Raw genomic sequence first — 23556 nt, forward strand, 5'->3', positions numbered from 1 at the left:
AAAATTAATTATAGAGTATGCAAGCATGAGAAAGCTGAGCCAAGGGTAAAGGAGACTTCATGCATTGAATACATAAACTTCACTGACTTGAAATAAAGAAGAAGTTTTTAATTTATGAGAGGAAAAAACTCTACGAGAAGGATCCAGCGGTTGAATTTCTGCAGTAAAACGCTTGTTTCCCGAGATGGAAAATGATGGCCTAGTTGGAAAACTGTGAAAATTCCAGTTGCTAAGAGGGACAAACATTAAAATTTTGGCGCTTGGATCCACTTCATCTTTAAAAGCTTATTTGAGTTGTTTACTTCACTATAATGCTGGATCATGGTGTTTCATTAGAACTAGCAAAAGCAGCATAAGTGCCGTAAGTGTCCACCTATTTTTATTTTAATTAATAAGACGTGTCATTGTGGTATTTTAATGTTTCATCAGTCTGAAACAGCACATTAAAGCTTACTGCTAAAGTTTCACCTGTTTCTCACTGTCTCTACCAACTCATGTCAACTTTGGGGAGTGCTCTGCTTACCTTTTTCTTTTCCTCAGTTTTCCTCCTTCTCTCCTTCTTTCCTTTCGTTAATGGGTGGGCTAAACCATTCGGCTTCATTTGTAAGGGGTGGAGTGGCGTCAGAGAGGCTCCGTTAGTTTTTGGAATCAAGCTCAGTCACCAGAGTTATTCGAAAAAGTTAATTATGACACTAATTACTTAGGAATACAAAAATTGCAAATAAATATACAGCTTTTATTCGACGCTGTCCAGGATCCATGCCACCACTGGGGCCCTAAGTTGTCTGCTTGTGACCCCAAAAGCTAGGCTAGGTTAAGTGCCAAGACATCAAAGGTGATAATGCGCATGTGCAGCTAGCAAGAAAGGCACTTGTGGATGTGTACAGAATATTGAATCATGATTTTCAGTCAGGTAAAGACCTTCTTTGTACCTGACAAAGGGCTTAAGAGATAAATACTTAAATCAATAAAACAGTTTTTATAAAAATCACAGATGCCCTTCAAAAACGTCAAGTTAAAATCGCGTAATTGTTTGTGTTTGTTTGTTTTGTTTTAATAATTAGCTCAAATGCAATTCAGTGCAAAAGTCTCTTATTTCTCTAGGAAAAGGGGAAGTAGATACTACCGTAGATGGAAATAGAGTATATAAGGCAAATATTTGATGTGCTGCATTGTTTTTTATTAGAACTTCAGTAAAAACCTTTATTCTTCAACCCATCCTGAGCTCTCTTAGACAGTTGTCTAGTAATTTCTTGAAGTAGTCTTCAGGAATAGTTCTGCAGGCTTCCTAAAGCACATTCAAAGCTCTTCCATTGTGTGTTTTTCTATCTAGGTATGCTTTGAATGCATTGCCAGTGTGCTTGGGATAATTGTAATAGTGAAATGAAGCTGCTGTCAATCAGATGCTTTCCAGATGGTACTGCACAGTGTTCACACTATTCTGTGTTTATAATTAAATCTTGACCCGATCTCCAACACCACTGGCTGAAATGCAGACCCAAACCGTGACAGCACCTCCACCGTGTTTTACAGATGACTATAGACACTCACTGTTGTACCTCTCACCTCTGACGTCCTCTGATTTCAAAATTATTTGTAAAACTGAATACCGTTCAGTCCTGTTTGTTAATGTGTACTGAGCATAGCCGTTTGCTATACACTTCCAGCTGGAATTCTTGCATTTACTGAACTGGATGTGGAGACGTTAACAATGTAATCATCAGCAATTAAACTGCATGACAACATTTTTCAAAGATTTTATAGTAAAACAAAACAAATCTAGATGTTTATAATATCAGGACAGACGGTGATATCAGTGATTCTTGAGTTCAGAAACAAAAGGACTCTGGAGGATATGTGGGGGGAAAAAAAGAGATGTGTGGAAACCATTAATTTACTGGACCCACAAAGGGCTATCCCAGATCATGGTGGTATCCTGGCGACAGAGGCTTCCTACAGTCGCCTTCGCAGGAACCATGACTCACTGATTCTACATCTTCCTCTCCGCCCTCTCTCTGTCTCTCTCTATGGACATGAGCTGCTACTGTAAGTCACAGAAAATAACATCTGCATGAATGGAGCCAGGAAAAATGTGACTCACAGAAAACGTGACGCTCAGACAGTAGGAGGAACACAAATACCGTTTGCTGAGTTTACCTGGAGGCGAAAAACTTGATATGCATGAGAGCAGATGTACAGTATTCTCATAGAGGCATCATCTGAATGAGCTCAGAATTAGAAGCCAGACAGCTCTTAAATGCTGCCTTAATAATTTATATGAATCACAGGATCAGCACAGTTTTTTGTTGTTGTGGCAGGATGTAATGTCCTCCTGGGGGAAGCATCTGCCATCAGGGAGAGTGGCTTTGGCAGTCTCAGTCGATTTGTTTTTACAAACTACATCTGCCTGCTGTTATAGATGTACAGAAGAAACACTCCACTACAGCTGTTTGATATAGGATTTTTAAGACTGATACCAATACCGATATTTGTGGTTTACAAATCCAAAATTCTGATATATCGTCTAATTTTTTTTAGGAAAACTAACTAACTACTTTTTTACACTCTGCTAGGGCCCAGTTGATGTACCAGGGGAGCCGATATATATCGGTTGAAATGAGCTATTTGCTCATATACAGTGGGGCAAAAAAGTATTTAGTCAGCCACCGATTGTGCAAGTTCCCCCACCTAAAATGATGACAGAGGTCAGTAATTTGCACCAGAGGTACACTTCAACTGTGAGAGACAGAATGTGAAAAAAAAATCCATGAATCCACATGGTAGGATTGGTAAAGAATTTATTCGTAAATCAGGGTGGAAAATAAGTATTTGGTCAATAACAAAAATACAACTCAATACTTTGTAACATAACCTTTGTTGGCAATAACAGAGGTCAAACGTTTACTATAGGTCTTTACCAGGTTTGCACACACAGTAGCTGGTATTTTGGCCCATTCCTCCATGCAGATCTTCTCGAGAGCAGTGATGTTTTGGGGCTGTCGCCGAGCAACACGGACTTTCAACTCCCGCCACAGATTTTCTATGGGGTTGAGGTCTGGAGACTGGCTAGGCCACTCCAGGACTTTCAAATGCTTCTTACGGAGCCACTCCTTTGTTGCCCGGGCGGTGTGTTTTGGATCATTGTCATGTTGGAAGACCCAGCCTCGTTTCATCTTCAAAGTTCTCACTGATGGAAGGAGGTTTTGGCTCAAAATCTCACGATACATGGCCCCATTCATTCTGTCCTTAACACGGATCAGTCGTCCTGTCCCCTTGGCAGAAAAACAGCCCCATAGCATGATGTTTCCACCCCCATGCTTCACAGTAGGTATGGTGTTCTTGGGATGCAACTCAGTATTCTTCTTCCTCCAAACACGACGAGTTGAGTTTATACCAAAAAGTTCTACTTTGGTTTCATCTGACCACATGACATTCTCCCAGTCCTCTGCTGTATCATCCATGTGCTCTCTGGCAAACTTCAGACGGGCCTGGACATGCACTGGCTTCAGCAGCGGAACACGTCTGGCACTGCGGGATTTGATTCCCTGCCGTTGTAGTGTGTTACTGATGGTGACCTTTGTTACTTTGGTCCCAGCTCTCTGCAGGTCATTCACCAGGTCCCCCCGTGTGGTTCTGGGATCTTTGCTCACCGTTCTCATGATCATTTTGACCCCACGGGATGAGATCTTGCGTGGAGCCCCAGATCGAGGGAGATTATCAGTGGTCTTGTATGTCTTCCATTTTCTGATGATTGCTCCCACAGTTGATTTTTTCACACCAAGCTGCTTGCCTATTGTAGATTCACTCTTCCCAGTCCCAGTGTACCTCTGGTGCAAATTACTGACCTCTGTCATGATTTTAGGTGGGGGAACTTGCACAATCGGTGGCTGACTAAATACTTTTTTGCCCCACTGTATCAGTATCAGCATTTATAACAGCAGAGAAATGAAAATTTAAAGAGTAAAGAAGAGATGGGAGAAACACTTTTAATCATGCTATGAATGTTGATCTTGTATACTTTGCCCAGCTGAGGGGACTTTGCAACTTCCCTGTCAGCAACACACGCTTGGAGCCAGTTGAGTAATCCACGAGTTACTGTGGCAATAAAACAAGGTTATTTTTAAGCTGCATTACATTGTCCTCCCCACCCAAGTACACACAAATACATTTTAGGGAAGCTGTTTATGTTTCTTCCATCTGAAAGAAAAAAAAAACCAAACTACTGGTCAGTTTGATTTTTAAAATCATAAAATGTTAGTGTTGTTATCAGCCTTAAAAATCTTGTATTGGTCGCGGACTCGGCTCGGATGGCCAGTTTTTATGTTTTTAAGACTGGCAAACAGATGTTGCCAACATGGTGCCTCTGCTCAAAACTCATATCATGATTAAAGGGTTTTTTCCTGTCTCTTCTTTACTCTGTAAATTTTGATTTATCAGCTGTTGAAAGATGTTTTTGTTGTTGTTGGGGTTTATTTGTTTGTTTGTTGGAATAAGTGGTTCAATATATATGAAAAGAGATACCGAGTGTTGCAACTGGCACCAAAACAAGCCAGATCAATTAATGGCTCAACAGAACAGAGGAAACTGGCCTAAATTTAAATTTTTGGATGAGTAAAGATTGTAATCACCTTAATTCCCTGTTGTCTCTGAATGCACTGAAGTAATTACATGGCACAAAAACTTAATGTATTATATTTACTAGTTAAAAAGCCAGACATTCCCTTTGTTGTTTTTCAGAAACTTAGGATGGGTTGTTATGCTGTTAAATGCAGGATTGGCAAAGAAAGGCATAAAAATAACAACACTAACCAATTACAAGGAAAAACAAGCTTAAACGAAATCAGATAAATGCAAGCGTATAGTAATCGAAACATTAATGCCGATTTTAACATGCTTGTTTATTGCCGGTTGCGTAGTTGAGTTAAGAATCTGGCTTTCGCATCAGGCAGTTGTTTGCTAAGTGCCTTTGCAGCACAAATAGCAGAAAAGAAAAGAGAAAAAAGTCCCAATCCCACAATAATATGGAACATGGCGCCATCAAGATAATGTGACAAGATATGGTGCAAAGTGCAGCATATTTAAACCAGTTGTTGGGGCCTGTTGCGTTTGCAAGATAACATCAGTTAGGTTTGCCAGTATTAAGGGTAAGAACCAGTTTTTGACTTTTTTTCTTCTAGTACACTCGCCCAAATTAAGTGTATCCAGCACATGCAGAAAACCTCTGTACTCCCAAATGTACCGCACACTTTTTGTGTTTTTTGCTCCACATCTGGTGTATGTTTTTTTTTTATAATCTTTTGATCTTTGGCTTTGCTGTGATATGCAAGTAGACTGATGATTAAACATTTCCGCTGTGGCAAGAAGGCGTGTGTCGTGTATGCAATACAGGATGTGATGTCGGCTGTCCTGGTATGCATCTGTTTATTGCAGCTGTTTAGAGAGACACTCGAGGCTTTTCCTGTGGACGGAGGAAGTGTGTCCTAATAGCAGAAAAGAAAAGACACAAAGAGGGAGGGAGGATGAAGAGGAGGGTAGATTCTTGGAGCCCGAGCGTTTCGCTGAAGGGTGGAGACTCGGAGCAGCAGTGAGGAGGTAGGATCTCAGCGGGAGTAGACACACACAGAGAGAGGGAGAGAGCGAAAGCCATACAGATAGAGGAGTGTGTGTTGTGAGCGTGGATGTAATCGGCTGCCTCTGTGTGTGTGTGTGACAGAAAGAGATCAGCAGAAGGCAGAACGCGTGGATACTACTCCACATGACTGGCTGCATTTGGATTCACAGAAGGAGAGCACACAACCACAGTAAAGGTTGGTTGAATTTTTATTTACATTTTTGCTTCCTGACATTTAGTTATTTTTTGTAATTTGGTGGCATGTGGGTTAATCGCATCTGAAACAGGGTGTGTTCCAGAGGAGGGGGGGGGGGTTTACATATCCATGATGTCTTTTTTGTCAGCGCTCGAGGGGTGAGATTGATGCTGCTGGCTGGTTTACGTCATGGAATCCCCTCCTCCCTCTAAAATCACTAAAAAGCTCCTTCCTCAGAGGTGAGCCGCTGTTTAATACCCCCCTCCCCGTCCATTATCTCCTCCTATATATGTGTGTGAAAAGAAAACAGGAGAGTGGGCTTTCTTCCTTGCTTTTCTTATTCCTCACTCCTTCTTGCCTCAGGATTGGGCAGATCTTATAATGTGGGGCCAGAGGAATTAAGGGCATCTGTTTCAGGGGATATTTGCCTGAGCAGAAGGGATGGAAAAGGCAAAGAAAGAGGTGGATGAAAAGCAGGGTGGGGGTGGTTGGCAGGAAGAGATGCAAAAGACGGAAGCAGCCGAAAGTTATCCAGAAGCTTTTCGTGAGGCTTCCTAGCCCTCCATTGAGGAAAGGAAAAAGCAGTTGACAACACACAAGCTGGATGTAGTGGTTGTATCAGGCAGATGGCTGAGGGAGAAGGAGGGAGGGAGGAGGTGGAGAGGGGGGTGGTGGATGTTTTTTTTTTATGGAGCTTAAAGACTATATAGATGCTGACAGCGGCACACATTCAAAAGAAATGCAAGAAAACAAACACAGATGCGCTGTTTTTCCCCGGTCTTAGCCCGTCACACAAAGGCATCGTCATGCACAGCTCACGTTAAATCACCCAATCATGTGCATGCAATTGTGTTACATATCCAGGCCTATTACAAATGCGAGCTGGAATTACGCAAGAGCTCGCTTCCAGGCAGGTCGTACTGTATCTCAAAGAGGAACTGCTCCGAGGCCACATCAGCTGCATCGATGTTGAGACTAAAAGAGCGGCTCACAATGCCTCACAAAACCTTGAGTGTTTTCCAGAACCCCAGTGCCGAGTCTGTAAATAGAAAGCAAAGGCAGTAAGGGAGGAACGACTGAAAAAGAGTAAGGGGAACCGAGCGGTGCACGACTTGCTGAGCATGGTGACCTCTCCCTGCTCCTTTCAGAACCTCCGCCCAAAAATGATTCTGTTTCAGGGTAAAGTGAGAAACTACAGTTAGCCTTGTCATCTGTGTGTCAGTTTCCTTATTTAAGATGTGAGCAGAAGTGACTTCATAGGAAAAGCAAACATGAGGTGGGAATTATGTTGAATTAAAGGCTTTGACCTTTGTACTCAAAGCGCTTGTTTGCTTCTAACAGTGTTGATTTTGGTTTTTAAGCTCATTCGACTGTGCTGTGTTCTCAGCTGTCGTTTAGGTAAAGAGGAAATCAAGTCATGAGTCTTCGAAACAAAGCTCAAGCCAAGTCACTAGACTTTAAATGTTTTTTTACAGTCTAAACTCAAGACCTAATTTTTACAATCTGCATATAAAGAGAAATGTCCACCATGCGTAGCTGTGCAGCGGGCACCCGGTTGATACGGTCGACTAACTGCCTGAAAACAGAGTAGTTTGAGTTGTTATGTCTTCATTGTCCACTGGCGTGTGGCTGTGGCGATATAACTTTAACCCTCTTAAAGTACGCATCTAGACAATAAGTTGTGGGGAAAGTATTCGGAGTCAAGTCACATAGCTGTCACACACTTTTGTGGCATTGTTGTACCGCTGCTGCCATTGGGGAGCGCTATTTCTATAGATTTGTGGTTGGGTGGGTGGTAGATGTCACATATCCACCCTAGCGCAGGATACGGCCTGAGTTTTCCCAGCAGACCACTGATTCCAATGAAAAAAACATTGTTATTTACATTTTTATTTTTGTGAATTAAGTGTGAGCCGGATCTACCAGATGCAAGTCTTATCCAATCCAACTCAAATCCTCGAGTTTCAAGTTCGCAGGAGCAGTTTTTAGGTCTCCTGGAGCAAATCCAGCAAAGGCTAAAGCCACGGCAGAGGTCACTGCAGGAGGAAAAGTCTCAGGCCTGTCACCTCTCATAGCTGTCATATAAGTTTAAAGTCTCTCTTAACTGATTAATCTCACAGAGATGTGTTTAAATAAAATTTACAGCAAGTCTGACTCGAGTCCAAATCAATCAGAAGTGTTTAGTTTCCAGGCTTTTAGTTTGTAAAAGCTGATCAGAAAGACCAGAAGCCCAGTGAGCGTCTGTGATGGTCCCTCAGCAGAATCCACACAAGCCCGGATGTTTGTGATATTGTTAACAGCCCAGGAATCTGGCTGTGTTATTCTCTTGCATGCTGATTAATTTCAGAGGAAAAATGTGTTTGTGCTGCCATGAGCGAGGACAAAACTCCTTCAGATTCCCGTCAATGAAATCACGGAGAACAGAAACTGACGTACACAAAAGATGCGACCACACTGTCTCATTCCAAGTATCATTAAAGAGTGGGTAAAAGACGTGATTACCCCCCGAAAACCTTCACAAAAATCAGCAGCATTATTTGGCTGATGACCCCCCAAAGAAAAAAGAATTGGGTTTTTTTCTTTGTGTTTGCTCCTGAAGCTCAGAGGCTGTTCCCGTGAGCGCCAGTGCATTGTTTCTATCCCACTAACTGCACTGCTGTTATGTAACACGCAAATCAAAGGTTTAAAATGCTTTACGTTTGAGGAAAAGCCAAACCACTTGGTCACTGTTTCAATCTGACAATGCAAAAACACACAGGACCTTGGCTGTTTGATTTAATAAACATAAAAGACCATATTTGCACTCCCTGGAGCAAAAGAAGCCTCCTCCCTGCTGCCTCCTTGACTCCCAGCGGATGCGTCATTTCCTGGGCCACTGCTTTCTCCCCTCCCCCCTCAGGGACCTAGATTACCCCCACTACACATGTATACAGTATATGTACACACACAGCCTCTGAGATGGTAAGATGGGCAGGGCGTCCTGGGGGTGGCACAGATGTCCAGGCTCATTGAATGATCGTGGGTGGTGGTGGTCTGACTGGGAGGAAGTGGCACGAGGAGGGAGCACGAAGCAGCTAATACGTGCCAAAATTAAAACAATGCTGGGGGGAAAATTAGCCTGATGATCATCATCATCATCGTCATCATGAATATTTATTTCACTTGACACAGATTCTAAAAACGTTTTTTGTGACTGAATCAATAAAACAGATTTACAGCTGCGTGCTTGCTAGCCCTTTAAATGGTTCAATGATTAAATTAGCAGCTAAAATGTTTTAATCTTACATGTTTTTGTTTTTTAAATGATGGAGATTTGAAAGAAACATTTAGATCCTTTTCTATTTCTTAGTGAATTCGCTTTACAGTGCTATATTAAAAAGCAATGGCTTTAGAGATATTGAATGGGGATTGTGTATTTTTCATAAATCATGAATGAAACGCAACCACAAGCCTCCCTCCCACACACAATATAGATCCACAGCACTGAGGCGCTCTTTTAGTGCTAAATACGCAACTCTGGTGGCTGACATGAGATTTTCCCGCGATGTTTTCACACGTTTTTCAGTCAGTGCATGTTCAGTTAGCTAGTACAGATATTAACTTGCACTATGTTTTCATTTCTTTGTGTTTTCAGGCTTATCAGTGAGGGATAGGCCTCTTGAATGGGCCGGTTTGTGATCAAACCTCCAAATGTTCTTTATTTCTTCTACTAATATGATGCCGCTCAGAGCCCAGTATAACTGAAGACTGTGATGGAGAAGGGCATTCAGCTGTCGCACTCAGCATCATCTCCACAGACAGTTATGACCTGACAGTTCAGCTCTCTGTGTCTCATCGCTTCGTCTTTGCGTGCAGAGGGAGGGGCGTCCTTTCTCCTGTTCAAGGGCAGGGATCCGTGCTAAATTACAGTCAACAGTCAATATCTTCCTGGTTGTGTTCATTAATAACTCCGGAGGTCAGTTTTATGTTTCTGTACTTCTCCTTGCTGCGGTCAAAGCCACTCTGGAAGAAGGTATTGCTACCACATCCTCTCTTTCATTTTTCCAACAAACTTTATTTCCAGCTTTTATTTGCTTTTCTCTCTCTTTCTTGGTGTCCTCTAGTATCCGTTTACACTTTTGCAAATCTTTCTTTAGCTGAGTGTGCCCTTTGCTGTCTTTAGTTCCCCAGTGACATCGCAGCTCAGTGTCCTATGACGCATTGAGGATGGTACAGTTACTCTGTCATACTATGAGAGTCAGATGACTGAAGTTTTTGCACACTTTTTCTTCTGCACACTCACACAAGGCTACAGAAATAAATGGAAAAACTACATTGTTAAAAAATCCGCAGCCAGGTTTAGGATTGGTTTTGTTTGGTAGGAAAGCATGAAATACTGACTCAATGGGAAGGATTGCAAATACTTCTCTCAGGATGCTATAAGCTCAGCTTGATTAATATGAAAAGAAATAACATTTTATTGCATACCGTCATTAGTAGCGAGGTATACAGATAGTTTTTTGTAGGATGCAATATGCCAGGGAGGATAGGGTGGATTTCAGCCCTCTAGCTGGCACATAGTTATCCAGGACTGCACAGAAAACCCTGTGTGACTTCTGGGTTGCTAGTTGCCATCGAAGTTTGTATGGATGACACCAACTTGTCTGCAAACACTAGCAAAATACAGTGTTTACAGACAAGTCTGATCTTTCATGCAGACAAGTGCGGCAATCTGCTAATGACCAGAGCAATCAGAAGGAGGTTTTTAATGCAGAACCCTCTTTTCACTTGGCAACAGCCAACAAAGTCCAGCAATCACTCATGAACTCGTTGGGGAATCTACATTTTTCACCCCAAATCTGTCAGTTTGAAAAAGGCAAAATTAAATGCCAATTTGTCTACTAGGGAAGAGAAACTTTTACTTTTTTTAAAAGAAAAACTACAAAAAAAGAACTTTTCTTTGGAAATAACCAAGAATTTGTAGTAAATCTGCTGGGTTTATGAGTGTAACTTAAATGTAACAGCAACAATAAGTAAGGGGGCTTTGAGGAAGGTGTGCTGTTTGCATTCTTGTAAAGACAGGCCTTAAGAGACCTTCAAATGAGCTCTGAGCAGGGGTTACTTCCTGCCTTCTTGCTGTCCCTGCAGACCCTTGCAGGTTAATCACTGACTCTCCAGGGTCCAGATGGCTGAGCCAGGGACACATTTTTAATTACCACGCTCTGATTTCACACCCTAGGCATCACAGAGGACAGAACACTCCCTGCGTCGCTGCTTAAATTTCTCTTTGGATGGTGTAGGGAATAAAAGACAGGATAAATAAGGTGTGCACTACAGAAGTGAAAGGAGTTGGAAAAAGGGAAGGAGAACTGAGCCGAGAGCCAGCCTGCGTGGGAGTACGTAAGAGATCGTCACTCTCGACAGGCCAGGAATTATATTTTCCTCACCAGGATGTTTCCTGTGGCGCTTAATCACCCTTTAAGTCAGCGACACCCAGAGTCGAGCAGCAGCTATAATCACATCTATGGAGGGCCTCGTCACAAACACAGACCCCCCGAAAGCCTGTAGGAAGAGGTTCAAAAAAGCTCCAAATGTCAGGGGAAGGATGGCAGAAGGGGTTAGATTGATTCTGTGGTGTTAGAAGCAGGACAGAGCATGCTGGGGGTGGTTCTGTCATATCGGTGAACACCTGTCTGCCATACAGGGAGGGACGGGAAGCAGAAGGCTGGAACAAAGGAGAGAAATGGATCACCACTCACATGTTGCATTTGTTTTTTCCCGCTCACCACAGTTTAGCTAGAAATTCTTTACTGGTCTAAAAGTAAGGAACGATATTTCCAAGTATTTAGATAAAAAAACGAATTCCTTGGACTTAAGTATTTTAACACCCTTTGTCTTTCATCCACTGATCTCGCTGCTGCTTTGCAACATTAATATGACGACATAATCTGTTCACCAGGAAATCAAATTCAGCAACTTTTTTCTTTTCTTTTTTAAGAATGGCTGGCTTTCCTGACTTTCCCACAGCATAAAGTGAATTAAAATAAGCAGGAAATTACCAAAGTTAGTGCAGCCATTACTATAAAAAAGACACTTTGTCTCTTTTCTATAGTAAATGAGATGAGTGTTTATTTTCACACTCACAAGAAGTGTTTGTTTCCCCACAGAATGTGTTTTATTTCCTGATGTCCGACCTGGGTGGGATCAAACCATGCAACATTGGAGGCACTTGAATAAAATGGCAACATTATATGGCTGGAAAAGTTGTCTAAAATACACGGTAATGTTGTTTGAAGCGTAATTTATGTCCCACACTTTTAAAAGTTTATCGTCACCTCCAGGCCCGACAGGTGAAGTACATTCAGAAGCGCCTCATTCTCTTAATGGGCAACAGGGGGCGACTCTTCTGGCTGCAATAATAAGTCTTATTGTAGAGAAGATCACACACAAATACAGCTATGTTTTAAAAACTGTTATAATTGGCCTAGTTGGGAAAAAAACATTGGTCTGGGGGTTTTTTTTAACGTTAATCACAAACTTTGTTTGGAGGGTAGCAGACTGCTAAACTAGCTGTTTAATTTCTTGCAAATTCAGTGTTTATAAAACTTTACTTTCATATTGCTCTCGATCCCAGCAGCAGCCGACAGAAGATGATTGCTGGAAAGTTCCCGGATGTAAAAGCAATTCTTTTGATTGACAAGCCGGATGTTTCTGTGAGCAAACATGTGTTCTATATAAATAAAACTTATGATGACACAGTCGCATGTTACTAGTCATGTGACTCTGCCACTGTGTAATGTCAATAACAGTTATTAGTTAGAATAACTGGGTGATACACACAGCAAATAAACTCACAGGCCAGTTCATTGGGTACACCTGTTCAACTGCTCCATAATGCAAACATCTAATCAGCCAATCACATGGCAGCAACTTAATGCATTGAGGCGTGTAGACATGGTCGAGATGATGAAGTTTAAGCTGAGCATCAGAACGAGGAAGAAAGATGATTTTTGTACCTTTGAACATGAGCTGGTCTGAGTGTTTTAGAAACTGCTGCTCTACTGGGATTTTCCCACACAACCATCTCTGAGTTCACACAAAGTGATCCAAAAAAAGAAAAGATTCTGTGAGCAGAAGTTAACTGGGCAAAAATGCCTTGTTGGTCTCAGAGGTCAGAGGAGAATGGCCAGACTACTTTGAGCTTATATCAAGGCAACAGGTACTGTTTGCATCTCTGAATGCAAAACGCATGAACGTTGAAGCAGATGTACTACAGCAGAGCACACTAAGTGCCGCTCCTGTCAGCTAAGAATAGAAAAATAAGGCTACAGTTTGCACAGGCTCACTAAAATTGGATGATGGACGACTGGAAAATATCGCCTGGTCTGAAGAGTCTTCATTTCTGCTACGATATTCAGATGGCAGAATTTGGCATAAACAAGATGAAAACATGGATTCATTCTGCTTTATATCAGCGGCTGAGGCTGTTGGTAATGGCCCCGGGAGCCTGAAACATGGGGAACATTTTCTTGGCACACTTTGGACCTCTTCGTACCAACTGAGCATCATTTAAATGCTGCCGCCTGCCGCTGACCAGGCCGTTTATCCCCATCTTCTGGTGGCTTCTTTCAGCAAAATAATACACTGTCACAAAGCTCAAATCAAACTGGCTTCTTAAACATCACTGTTCTTCGACTGCTGCTCTGAAAGTGCAGCAGCATTTGACTTTTTTAGTGGAGTATCAAAAAAACTTTTTCTTTGCCATCAAGAACTAAATAAAATTTCCCGTTAAGAGATTTTACAAGACCATCCCGTTACACACTTCACACCTGCTACAGCTCTCCTGCTGCTAGTTTAAGAATCACTGCGCAGATGAGATTATTATAGACGCTTGCATAACACAGTGTAACAATGTAGATTAATGGCACCACCAGTGAATCTGGAGGGGCTACAGTGAACTCCAAGACTGCAAGAGTCCTCTTTCTTTTTGCTTGTTATTTAAACTCCAAGCAGCTTCAGCATTGCTAAAATACTTTGGCTCAGGGGTCCTGCAGCTGTTGGCAAGGCTTTGTTAATGGATTCCTCATTGTAACGTTGCTTTAATGTTGCGCGCTGTGTGCTACCATGATTTATGATGGCAGGAATTCCCATCCTCTGCAGATCTGCTCATGCGGGATAATTGGCCCATTTATCAGAACTGAGATGCAGAGTCACAGATGCATTAAAGAATGAATCTGAATGGCCAGAAGAAGAAAGGACAGGCTGATAGAGAGAAAGTTAGGGTCAGCACCCACTGAAGACTTAAAGGAAGAGTTGGACATTTTTACAAGTGTCACTATTTGTGGTTTTGCTGAGAGTTAGATGGGAGGACCGCTAGCACTGTTGCTTTGTTTAGTGTAAAGACTGCAAATGAGGACAAATAACTAGGCTACTTCTGTTCTACCAGCACATCTAAATCTCACTACACAGCACTTTATATTCCATATGTCTTCCTGAAAGCCTGTAAAACCTCTTTATGCTAAGCTAGGGTAAACAGCTGATCTCTGTTGTACATATTTATTGCATAGACAGAAGAACGATCAGCCTTCTTATCGTGATGAAAACATTTTAAGTTTAGTCTGAGGATTAGTATGTTTGCAACAGAGGTAGCTGTTTCCAAGTTAAGGGACCAGCATAGTTCATGGAACAACTGGTCTGGGGAAAAGCAAAGTTATAACATACAAAAGGCTAAAGTGAAACCAAGTGTTTAAAACAATAAAAACTGTCCACTGTAGCTATTTTCTTTTCTTCTTTAAGGTTTTTTTCCACCCTGCTCCCTCTGTGTTGTGGACTCCACTGCAATTCCTTTCCTGTTCTGGGCAACTTTACAAACTCCGCACTTGAGTTACGCACAGCGTCATCTCAGTCAGGCTACCCAGTGTTGGTTTTTATGGAGGACCACATGCAAGCATGTCATGCATAGGTTGTGTACCCATAAACCTTCACTCTGCAGAGCAAATCACCTATGCAAATGACACAAATGCAATATCACAAATTCCAAATTATCCACATTATACTATGGAATACCTTGAAGGAATTTCTTCAGCTTTGGCACACACTATCATCGTTTGAATCCATCAGACATTAGTGTGAAAGGGCGACATATTTTTGAGTAAATTCACCTTAAATCAATGACAAAGTCCCATATCTCTCAGGACATTGGTGACATCCTTCGTGGCATGCATTTTTATGAGCCTGGACAGACTCGTAAAAGTTTGACTTGTGCTTATAATTAAGGATCTGGCTACAAAATAGTCACACATTTAACCCCTTCAACACTAAACTTTGTATGGCATCAACAAATGGGATCAAACATTAACTGATGAGTTTTGGTGGCGCTACAGGCAGATTATGTTACCTTGTCCCTGCCCTATCTTTGAGATAGCCTAACTAGCTGTTGAAAAATCATCCTCTCATCTTTCTCTCAAGCATATTTCCTTTAAAAGTATAAATGACTTTGCCTTGTCACTTGTGCTGTGGTGCGCTGTTTCTCCATCAGTTATTTGTCTTTAGCCCAGTTTGTAGGAGCTATCTGTAACATTCTGACACACACTGATCAGAGGACAGAGGCTGCACAGACATGCCTTGGCGTAATTTATCTGGAATGTGGGATTGAAAGCATGCAGAGCTCTGATTTCTGATTCCGATTCTCACTCCCCTTCTCTTTCCTTCTCCTTGTTTGCAGAGAGTGTGGCAGACACAAACTGCTGACTGAACTGCAGACGCGCACCAGGGCAGAGTGCGGAGGAGTAAGTAGACAAGGTACGTCCAGGCAAGAGGAAGAAGGTTGACGAGAAAAGACGCATGGCGACATCTTTCTCAATCTTGTGGCATGAGGGCTGTGAGGGACCAAGCAGCCAAAGCAAAGAGGACACAGGCAAAAAAGTATCTTCAAAAAGGGTTTTCTTTATTTTAACCCTCAAAAAGTCCAAAATTAACAAAATTCAAAAGCATACTTAGCAGGCCCATAAAAGAGGTCAGCTAAATATAAACATCCACCGCCCAAACCCAGGTAACTCAAAGAAAGAGAAACATAATTAATATAACAAAACATTTTAGAAAAACCAAACAATGCTACTATGTGCGCGCCTCATCATATCAGTGTTAGGTTTAACCAAATGATTAATAAATTATATTAATGAAGAAAACTGCAAAGCAAACTAATAAAGTGAAAAAATGGACTGATTTACCCCTGTGTGGCTGATGCCATCACAAGGGCACGGTGATGACACAGCCCTCTTGCTGCTGCTGCAAAGAGTTTGTGAACTAATCGTGACAGCTGCCATAAAGTTGTCGACAGCTTACACGGTTAAGGCCTCTGTCCATCTGAATGCATTATTTATCAGTGTCACACTTATCGGGATGATGACACCAGACGCAACATCTCAGAATGGTATTTTAAGCAGCTAGCAGAAAGGAAAGGAAATTAGGTTGGAAGGAAGGAAGGAAAAGTGTGCATCTGCTACATGTCACCATCACCCCGCCCTCCTTTAGCAGATATGAAAATGTCAGGGTGGCATTTTCGCACGCTCCAACAGTAATGAACAGGAAAGTGACCTTGCAGCCTCAGTGAAAGCTCTGCCCAGTTGCTTCTTACTTTTTTGTTTTTCTCTTTATTCTCTTTTTTCCACATTCATGCTTTAACTTTAGTGTCATTTGGAGACGTTTTTGCCATTTTTAACCAAGCGAGCAATGTAGCTTTTTTGTTTCATCCCTTAGCAATGTGTTAAATTAACTTTGATGAGATGAAATATAGCCCTTTGATTAATTAACTACACCCTTACTGCTTCCATATGAATAAAGAGCACTTACTTATTAACTAATTCAATCTTTTTGATAGTTTGCTAGTCTTGAGCATTTAGGTGCATGTTAATATGATACTACAATCTTCCCAGGAGTCAACATTCCTGCAAAGGTCAGGCTGTGCAATCCTCGGAAAAACTCAGACTCTACAGGCCTCAGTTAACATGTTAAATGTTGAAGTTCATGCAAGTGCAATTAGAAAAAGACAAGTATGTCTATAAAAAGACAACAACCAAGGTGCTTGCAGTGGACCAGTCAAAGCTCAGACCACAAGCCAGTTGAAATGCTGAGAGCTGTGCATCAGCGAGTGCCCACAAACCTCAAAGGACTGAAGCAATACTGTGAAGAAGAGTGAGCCAAATATTAAAAGACTTTTAAGAAGATGTTTACTTCCCGCTAAAGGCGAGTTTACAAGCTTAGTTTCTCACATGACTATATAAAATGTAGTAAAGAATTATTTTCCACATGACTGTATACTTTATTTAGCTCTAAAGCGGGGAAATTCCTGCCTTACATCTGCCAAAACTGTAAATAACCAGAGTGGCAGTTAATTTACGTGTGGCCTCCATTTCTTTTATTATCATAGAGCTTAGTGGGTAAAATAAAAAGTGAAACTTTTTACATTTCTCAGATTTCTGCCTCTGTCCTCCTCCCTGTGACCTGGAAATTAAACTCGGAGTGCCATTTAAAGGATGTCCCAGCTATTAAAATGTATCTGGAGGACAAGAGAAGGCCACCTCTGCACTAGTGTTTTTAGCCTGTATTTATAAAGTAAGCGTGGCACACAGATGGAATACACAAAATACAGAGGGACTCCGGGGACTCTAGGTACGATATCTCGTCACAATGCGGCATGTGGTGAATTTAATTAAACGCAGACCTAATTATAAAAGCTGGCGTGAACACTGTTACGCTCATCAGTAGTTGGGCTGTAACGAAACAATTTATGATGTATCTGTGCCAAACATCATATTTAGTTGACACGAAGCGCTGAAGCCTCATCGTGTTAAACGCCTGATACCTGCAGTCCTCTCGCCTCGCGTCTCTCCCTCATCTTCTCACATCTCTTCACGTGAACTAAGACACAAGGGGAGGATGCAAGGACAGGAGGAAGATGTAAAAACTGAGAAATTACAAAAGGGGACTTGACTTTGATCATTTAGCTTCTTCCATATTTAATACAGCGTTTATTCAAAACATCAACTCTCCTTGACAATTTTCTTAAAATAGGCTATTGTGCCTCTTTTTTTTTTTTTGGGCATGTGTTAAAATGGAAGACCTACTTTTCTTCACGTATCCCAGAAACCTTACAGAGTGACATTTATCCCTATCAATAGTCTGATGATACGGTGGCCTGTTTTGACGTCTCCCAGGGGTGTTGAAACAATATTGTGGCCTTGATATAAACGACACTAAAGACTAATTTCTGTTCAGCGATCATAACTCTCTGTCCTATTTTTATTTTGGTGAGGGACGAAAACGAAGTTTGCTTTAAGGGCTTTTAAAACGCTAACAGAGTTGATTAGCAACCTCATAATGGATGTTGGGCGTTTTTTGGCACACCATGACCCTACAAGGTGACGTTCTCCTCAAACTAAGAACATCCAGGATCCCTCAGCTGCAGTGGCTATAAACCATCGTGTTTATGTTCCACTCCTCGCGCTTTGAGCCTGCTGCGGGCTGTTCTCACGGATCGTCTACACGTTGTCATTTGGTTTGCGCTGACATCGTGCAGAGATGTTCCAGCTTAGGTTAGAGGAGGGGGAAAATGGAAAATGAAAAAATACTCTTCCTGTCCTCAAAATGTTTAACCTTTGTGTTGATAATTAATCTTCTACATTGTATTGGTTTCAATTTTATTGTTTCAGCTTATGCAAAAATTACAAAAACAAGCCAGTTGGAGCTTCTTGTGCATGATGCTTTACAGTTTTTATCCCATTTATTTTAGGGTTACTCCAAAGATTAAATAGATTAAATGGAGCACTGTAACGAAAAATAATTTCCCCTAGGGATTAATAAAGTATTCTGATTCTGAGATCACTGTAGTACTTTTTAATCATGGTATTTCTTTTTATCTGTAAACCATTTAAGAACGCTTTAAAGTTAAATTCTCTGCTTCATTTGAGTACAATCGATCTTTAAAGCATTGCAAATATAACATGGAATCAACCCGTGAACCTGTGCTGAGGAGCAGATGTGCCACCGCAGAGCGTTAATGTTTATGCTTTGCTCCAGCACCCCACTGAGATGAGTGCTGAACCCACGCTGAGTCGTACCACAGCGTGCACAGACGAATAACGAAGGGGGGCTCCAGCGATGATTGATCGCACACCGAGGATGAAGCCGTTTTGGAGGGCTTGATCCATTTAATCAAAGCAGCTGGAGAACTCAGGGGAGGCCCTCAGGACACGGTGACAAATGTAAAGAATAAATAGTTGGAGAAACGTAATGAAGACGCTGAACAGTTTCATCGCATGTAAAGACCTGTGAGCACGTTGGGAAGTATTTTCCACCAATATTTAATCACCTAGAGTGGCAAGAAATGTGCACCTTCAAAGGCGTTCCAGAGAGAACTTGAGGAGCATTGAAGCTTCTCCAAGGAGGCAGTTGTTATTTGTTTGATCTGCAAGAAGCCCATTAAGCATTTGAACAGTTTTAATAACTCAATACAGTGGCTACAGTTGAGAGAAAAAATATGTGTATTAAAAATTGCTATCTTCTTAAAGATATTTGAATAAGTAGATATTTTATGAGCCTCTGTCCATCCATTCTGCTTTACCCTTCAGTACACCTGGTCTACTGGCTGCCATAGGGCTGTCAAAGGAGGAAAAAAACCCACCACTCACACTTGTAGCCAATTTAGAATCGCCAGCCAACTTTCTATGCACTGTGAGAGTAAGCAAGACTACCTGCAGATAGAGGTAATATACTCAAACAAAGGGCATGTAAAAAAGTTTGCATTTAATTTAACATCTTGCAACTTTTATATGGAGGAAAAGTCCAGTTTCAGCAAGCGTATGTCTGCTTAAACGGGGCAATAATAGCTTCTGAGGCCAGGTTGCTTCCTTTTTCACAGAATAAATATCCTGTTATGTTGAAAACAATCAAAACCTCAAATGAAATGTAGTTAATTTTCATGGCTGCACACCATGTTTTTCATGAATTGTCCTACATATAAGGCAGAGACAGACGCTGTGCTCTTGTGTGACACTGTGACTGAGTATCACCACATATGTTTAAAAAAAACAAAAGATATTGTGCATAATGAGAGCTTTTCCTTGCTGAAACCTCTAATGTTTCTTATCCGTTTATCTTTTTTGAAATTTAGTACCGGACAAAGCGCCACCCCCACACTCCCCTCCCACCTCCCCCGCCTCCCTCTCTTACTGACAGGGGCTGCCTAGCAACTGACACCATAAATAATATGCTTGTGTCTGTGGTTTGTGTGTCTGTAGGCATGTGATAATAAACAGGGTATCTGTTACTAGCACTCCTCTCTGCATGCCTGTTACACTATATCCGGGGTAGGCAACTCCAGGCCTCGAGTGCCGGTGTCCTGCAGGTTTTAGCTCTTACCCTGGGTCAACACAACTGGATCAAATGATTAGTTCGTTACCAGTCCTCTGGAGAACTTCAAGACATGTTGAGGAGGTAATTTAGCTATTTGAATCAGCTGTGTTGGATCAAGAACACTTTTAAAACCTGCAGGACACCGGCACTCGCGGCCTGGAGTCGCCTACTCCTGCACTATATTATAGTGCTCGTCTCTGAGCTGAAATGGTTGGGATGTTTAAATCTCTTTCTGCTACAGGCAGACAGAGCACGCGAGGCCTGACTGATAGCGCCCATGGCGAGCAATAACACAGCCAGCATCGCACAAGCCAGGAAGCTGGTGGAACAGCTGAAGATGGAAGCCAACATCGACAGGATAAAGGTGCGCTGGCACCTCGTGGTTTATGTTTTTAATTAGGTTTCCGTCCGTTAACTTACATTTATTTGTTTACAATTGGGCTTAAAAGTTTACAGAGCTAATGGAGGTAAACAATAGCAATGAATACTTCATTTACTTTTAATTTTTGCTAATGTATCCAAGTAAAAATGGTAAATGGTAAATGGCCTACATTTGTATAGTGCTTTACTCAGTCCCTAAGGACTCCAAAGCGCTTTACACTACATTCAGTCATTCACCCATTCACACACACACACATTCACACACTGGCAATGGCAAGCCTATTAAGAACAAACTGTACTTACAAAGAGAGCAGCAATCACTGTTACGGTCATAAAAACAGACAAACGCAGCTGTCGCACATGACTTTATTATTACTTTTCTGATTTACAGTACTGTGCAAAAGTCTTCAGTCAACTCCCATGTCTTTATATTTTGGTGAATGAGCTGGACTTTCACCAACAAGGTGATCCCCAAACAGCTATTAGCTGAAAACGTGGCGTTTCTCAGCATGGTGTGCAGTGTGTCCTTAAAAATGTGAGAAAACGGGATAAGTGGAGGACAAAAAAAGAGGTGGCCTAAAAAACTAGCTACAGCAAATGAGGAGTATATGAAAGTCATGTCCCTAAGAAATAGAGGAAAAAATCACCAAAGTTCTGGAACAGGACCTGAGAGATGTATGAGGAGCTTCCATTTAATAGTCCCTGAAGCCTCATTGGAAATGGCCTCAATTGGAAGGGTGGAATCAAGAAGCCCCAAACACACTGTCAGTAAAAGCATACCTGGATAGAAGAACACACAGTGGAACACTATGAGTCATGGGCAGACCTCCCCACAGCCCAGACCTAGAGCTAGATGTGAGAGCATCTTGACAGACAATGGAACAAAAAGCCAGCCAACATCCAACGAAGAGCTTTGAGTGTCCTTCAAGAAACCTGGAGACTATTCCTGAACACCTTAAAGACTAGAAAGCTCACCTAAGAGAGTTCAGGCTGTACTGTAGCATAAAGGTGGTCGGATCAAATAGTGACAGGTTTTGGATTTATATACTCTACATATACTGTTTCCCATTTTTATTTGAAAACATGAAGAAGTGGGGGGCCAGCTTGAAACTTTTGCACAGTACTATATGTACAGATGTGTATGGAAGCCTGTTTCTGCCACTTAAAAAAAATAAAGTATCGTTCTTGACATTTTGACTTATTAACTCGAAATTACGAGTTATTTTCTCAAAATTTGGAGTTAATAAGTCCAAATTTCGAGAAAATAAGTCCAAATTTCGAGAACGAGTTATGGATACTTTTTTTTTTTTTTTTTTTGTAGTGGCAGAAACGGGCTTCCATAGCTGTGTAAGATCAGAATGATTAGATGATTTATTTGGTTAACTTAACGAAATTTAACATTAGGCATTGCCAGAGCAAGTCACATGATGAGGGTGGTAGTTTGTGAGAATTATTGATGAAATATTGTGAGTTTTAAAGTAGTGCTAAGAGGTGAGACTTACTTCTAGGGGTACTTTGGTAAAGCTAAGCTAACCAGGATCTAGCTCCTGCATGCTGCTATGCGTTTGAAATCCAGATAAAAGACAAGCATCCGCCTTCTGATTTAACTCTTTGAATTAAATTGGACTGGTGTTTTTCCACACTGTGCACGCCAACTTGAACTGATACACTTGTGTGTGTGTTTGTAACTGCAGGTGTCTAAAGCTGCAGCAGACTTGATGTCATACTGCGAAGCTCATGCCAAAGAGGACCCTTTATTGTCGCCGGTGCCAGCGTCGGAGAACCCGTTCAGGGAGAAGAAGTTCTTCTGTGCCATCTTGTAAACTCGGCACGTCCCTGCAGCAGTCTGCTAAGTGTGGGGACTTTGAACATGGACGTTCAAAACACATAGAAATCTTCTAGTAGGAGGGCACGTCGATCATTGCCCCCTTTTCTCGAACGGCACCTAAAGAGTGCAAAAATTAAAGTGTAACCATTAAAGCGGTGCAATTGTTTTTGAGGGGCTGTGCGGCATGTTGAAGGGTTCTGCGCTTTTAGATGACACAAAAGGGATGATGACGACGATGAGGAGGAGGAGTGTGATGATAACCACCTAGAGACATGATGGACAAGCAGTCAACCTACCATGTCGTCGGGTTGTGATGTGTAACAACAAAAAATAGATAAAATGAGAAAAATATGGATGTGGTTCTTTTGGGACTTCCAGATGTTTTGTTCAGTGGTTTAAGGGTCGGTTGAGCTCTGTAGGAAAGCAAAAAAAAACAAAAAAACTACGCCTACCACTAGACGCCACCTGTATATTGGAATGTTTTTTTTAAGTTGTTTATTTTGTGTTTATTCCAATTTTACCTAAATATCTTTCTATAACTACGTGATTACTGAAGTCTTTTTTTTTTCTTTTTTTTTTTAACACCAACAGGTTAGTGAAAACTTTTTTTAATGGGATGTCTGACACATTCAACTCTGTGACTATTTACACCTTTACCTTTCTGAAAATCAGTCTCTGTGTATCAACATCTAGCCTGTCTGGCACATGTGATGCAGTTTGTCTCCTTCAGATACAAACCCTCTTTCTACTATTTGTATGAAATGACTAGCAAGTAAACTGTGCCGTGCTGTGAGTTCTGAATGTTTGTGTTTGTATCATTAACTATTGCATGAAACAGTCAAATGATCTTCTCACTTTCCTTTCATGTGGAGGTTGTATAAAATAGGCACTCTCATTCTGGAGGTGACAAAAGTAAATATTAAAACAAGAATGATTCAATGCAGACTCAACGAGCACATCTCTCGATTATACATGATACTGCTAAAAGCAGTAGGCAGCGGATCTGTGAGATTATTTTTTCCACATTGCTTGTAATCATATATATAAACTAAGAACCTCTGGAAACATCATCACATCTGCAAGCTGACACCGGTTTCATAAGAGAACATTTACTCTCATGAAAAAACGACTTTAGAAATATTTCTTTGT

General features: G+C 41.4%; 1 protein-coding gene across 3 annotated transcripts; it reads left to right on the forward strand.

Moving 5' to 3' along the window:
• The first annotated feature begins 5389 nt into the window (after nucleotides 1-5389).
• On the forward strand, nucleotides 5390-23341 carry gng2 (guanine nucleotide binding protein (G protein), gamma 2). 3 transcript variants are annotated; one of them, XM_085258338.1, is made up of 5 exons: nucleotides 5390-5592; nucleotides 5714-5807; nucleotides 15511-15587; nucleotides 20440-20562; nucleotides 22274-23341. In XM_085258338.1, the coding sequence occupies exons 4-5, from the start codon at nucleotides 20476-20478 to the stop codon at nucleotides 22400-22402; spliced, it is 216 nt and encodes a 71-aa protein (XP_085114464.1). In that variant the 5' UTR covers nucleotides 5390-5592; nucleotides 5714-5807; nucleotides 15511-15587; nucleotides 20440-20475; the 3' UTR covers nucleotides 22403-23341. The 3 variants fall into 3 exon arrangements, with proteins under 3 accessions (XP_085114464.1, XP_085114465.1, XP_085114463.1); XM_085258339.1 differs by lacking the exon at nucleotides 5390-5592 and adding an exon at nucleotides 19415-19549 and having other exon boundaries at nucleotides 5599-5807; XM_085258337.1 differs by lacking the exon at nucleotides 5390-5592 and having other exon boundaries at nucleotides 5599-5807.
• The last annotated feature ends 215 nt before the right edge of the window (nucleotides 23342-23556 follow it).

The sequence above is a fragment of the Mchenga conophoros genome, linkage group LG19 (genome assembly GCF_057382185.1).
Source record: "Mchenga conophoros isolate Kocher_MC1m ecotype Shallow Benthic linkage group LG19, M_conophoros_male_GT1.1, whole genome shotgun sequence".
NCBI lineage: Eukaryota > Metazoa > Chordata > Actinopteri > Cichliformes > Cichlidae > Mchenga > Mchenga conophoros.

Coding starts and splice junctions, on each gene's coding strand:
- gng2 (XM_085258338.1), top strand. CDS start 20,476: ATGGCGAGCAATAACACAGCCAGCATCGCACAAGCCAGGAAGCTGGTG. Junction 20,563..22,273: donor CCAACATCGACAGGATAAAG/GTGCGCTGGCAC, acceptor TTGTAACTGCAG/GTGTCTAAAGCTGCAGCAGA.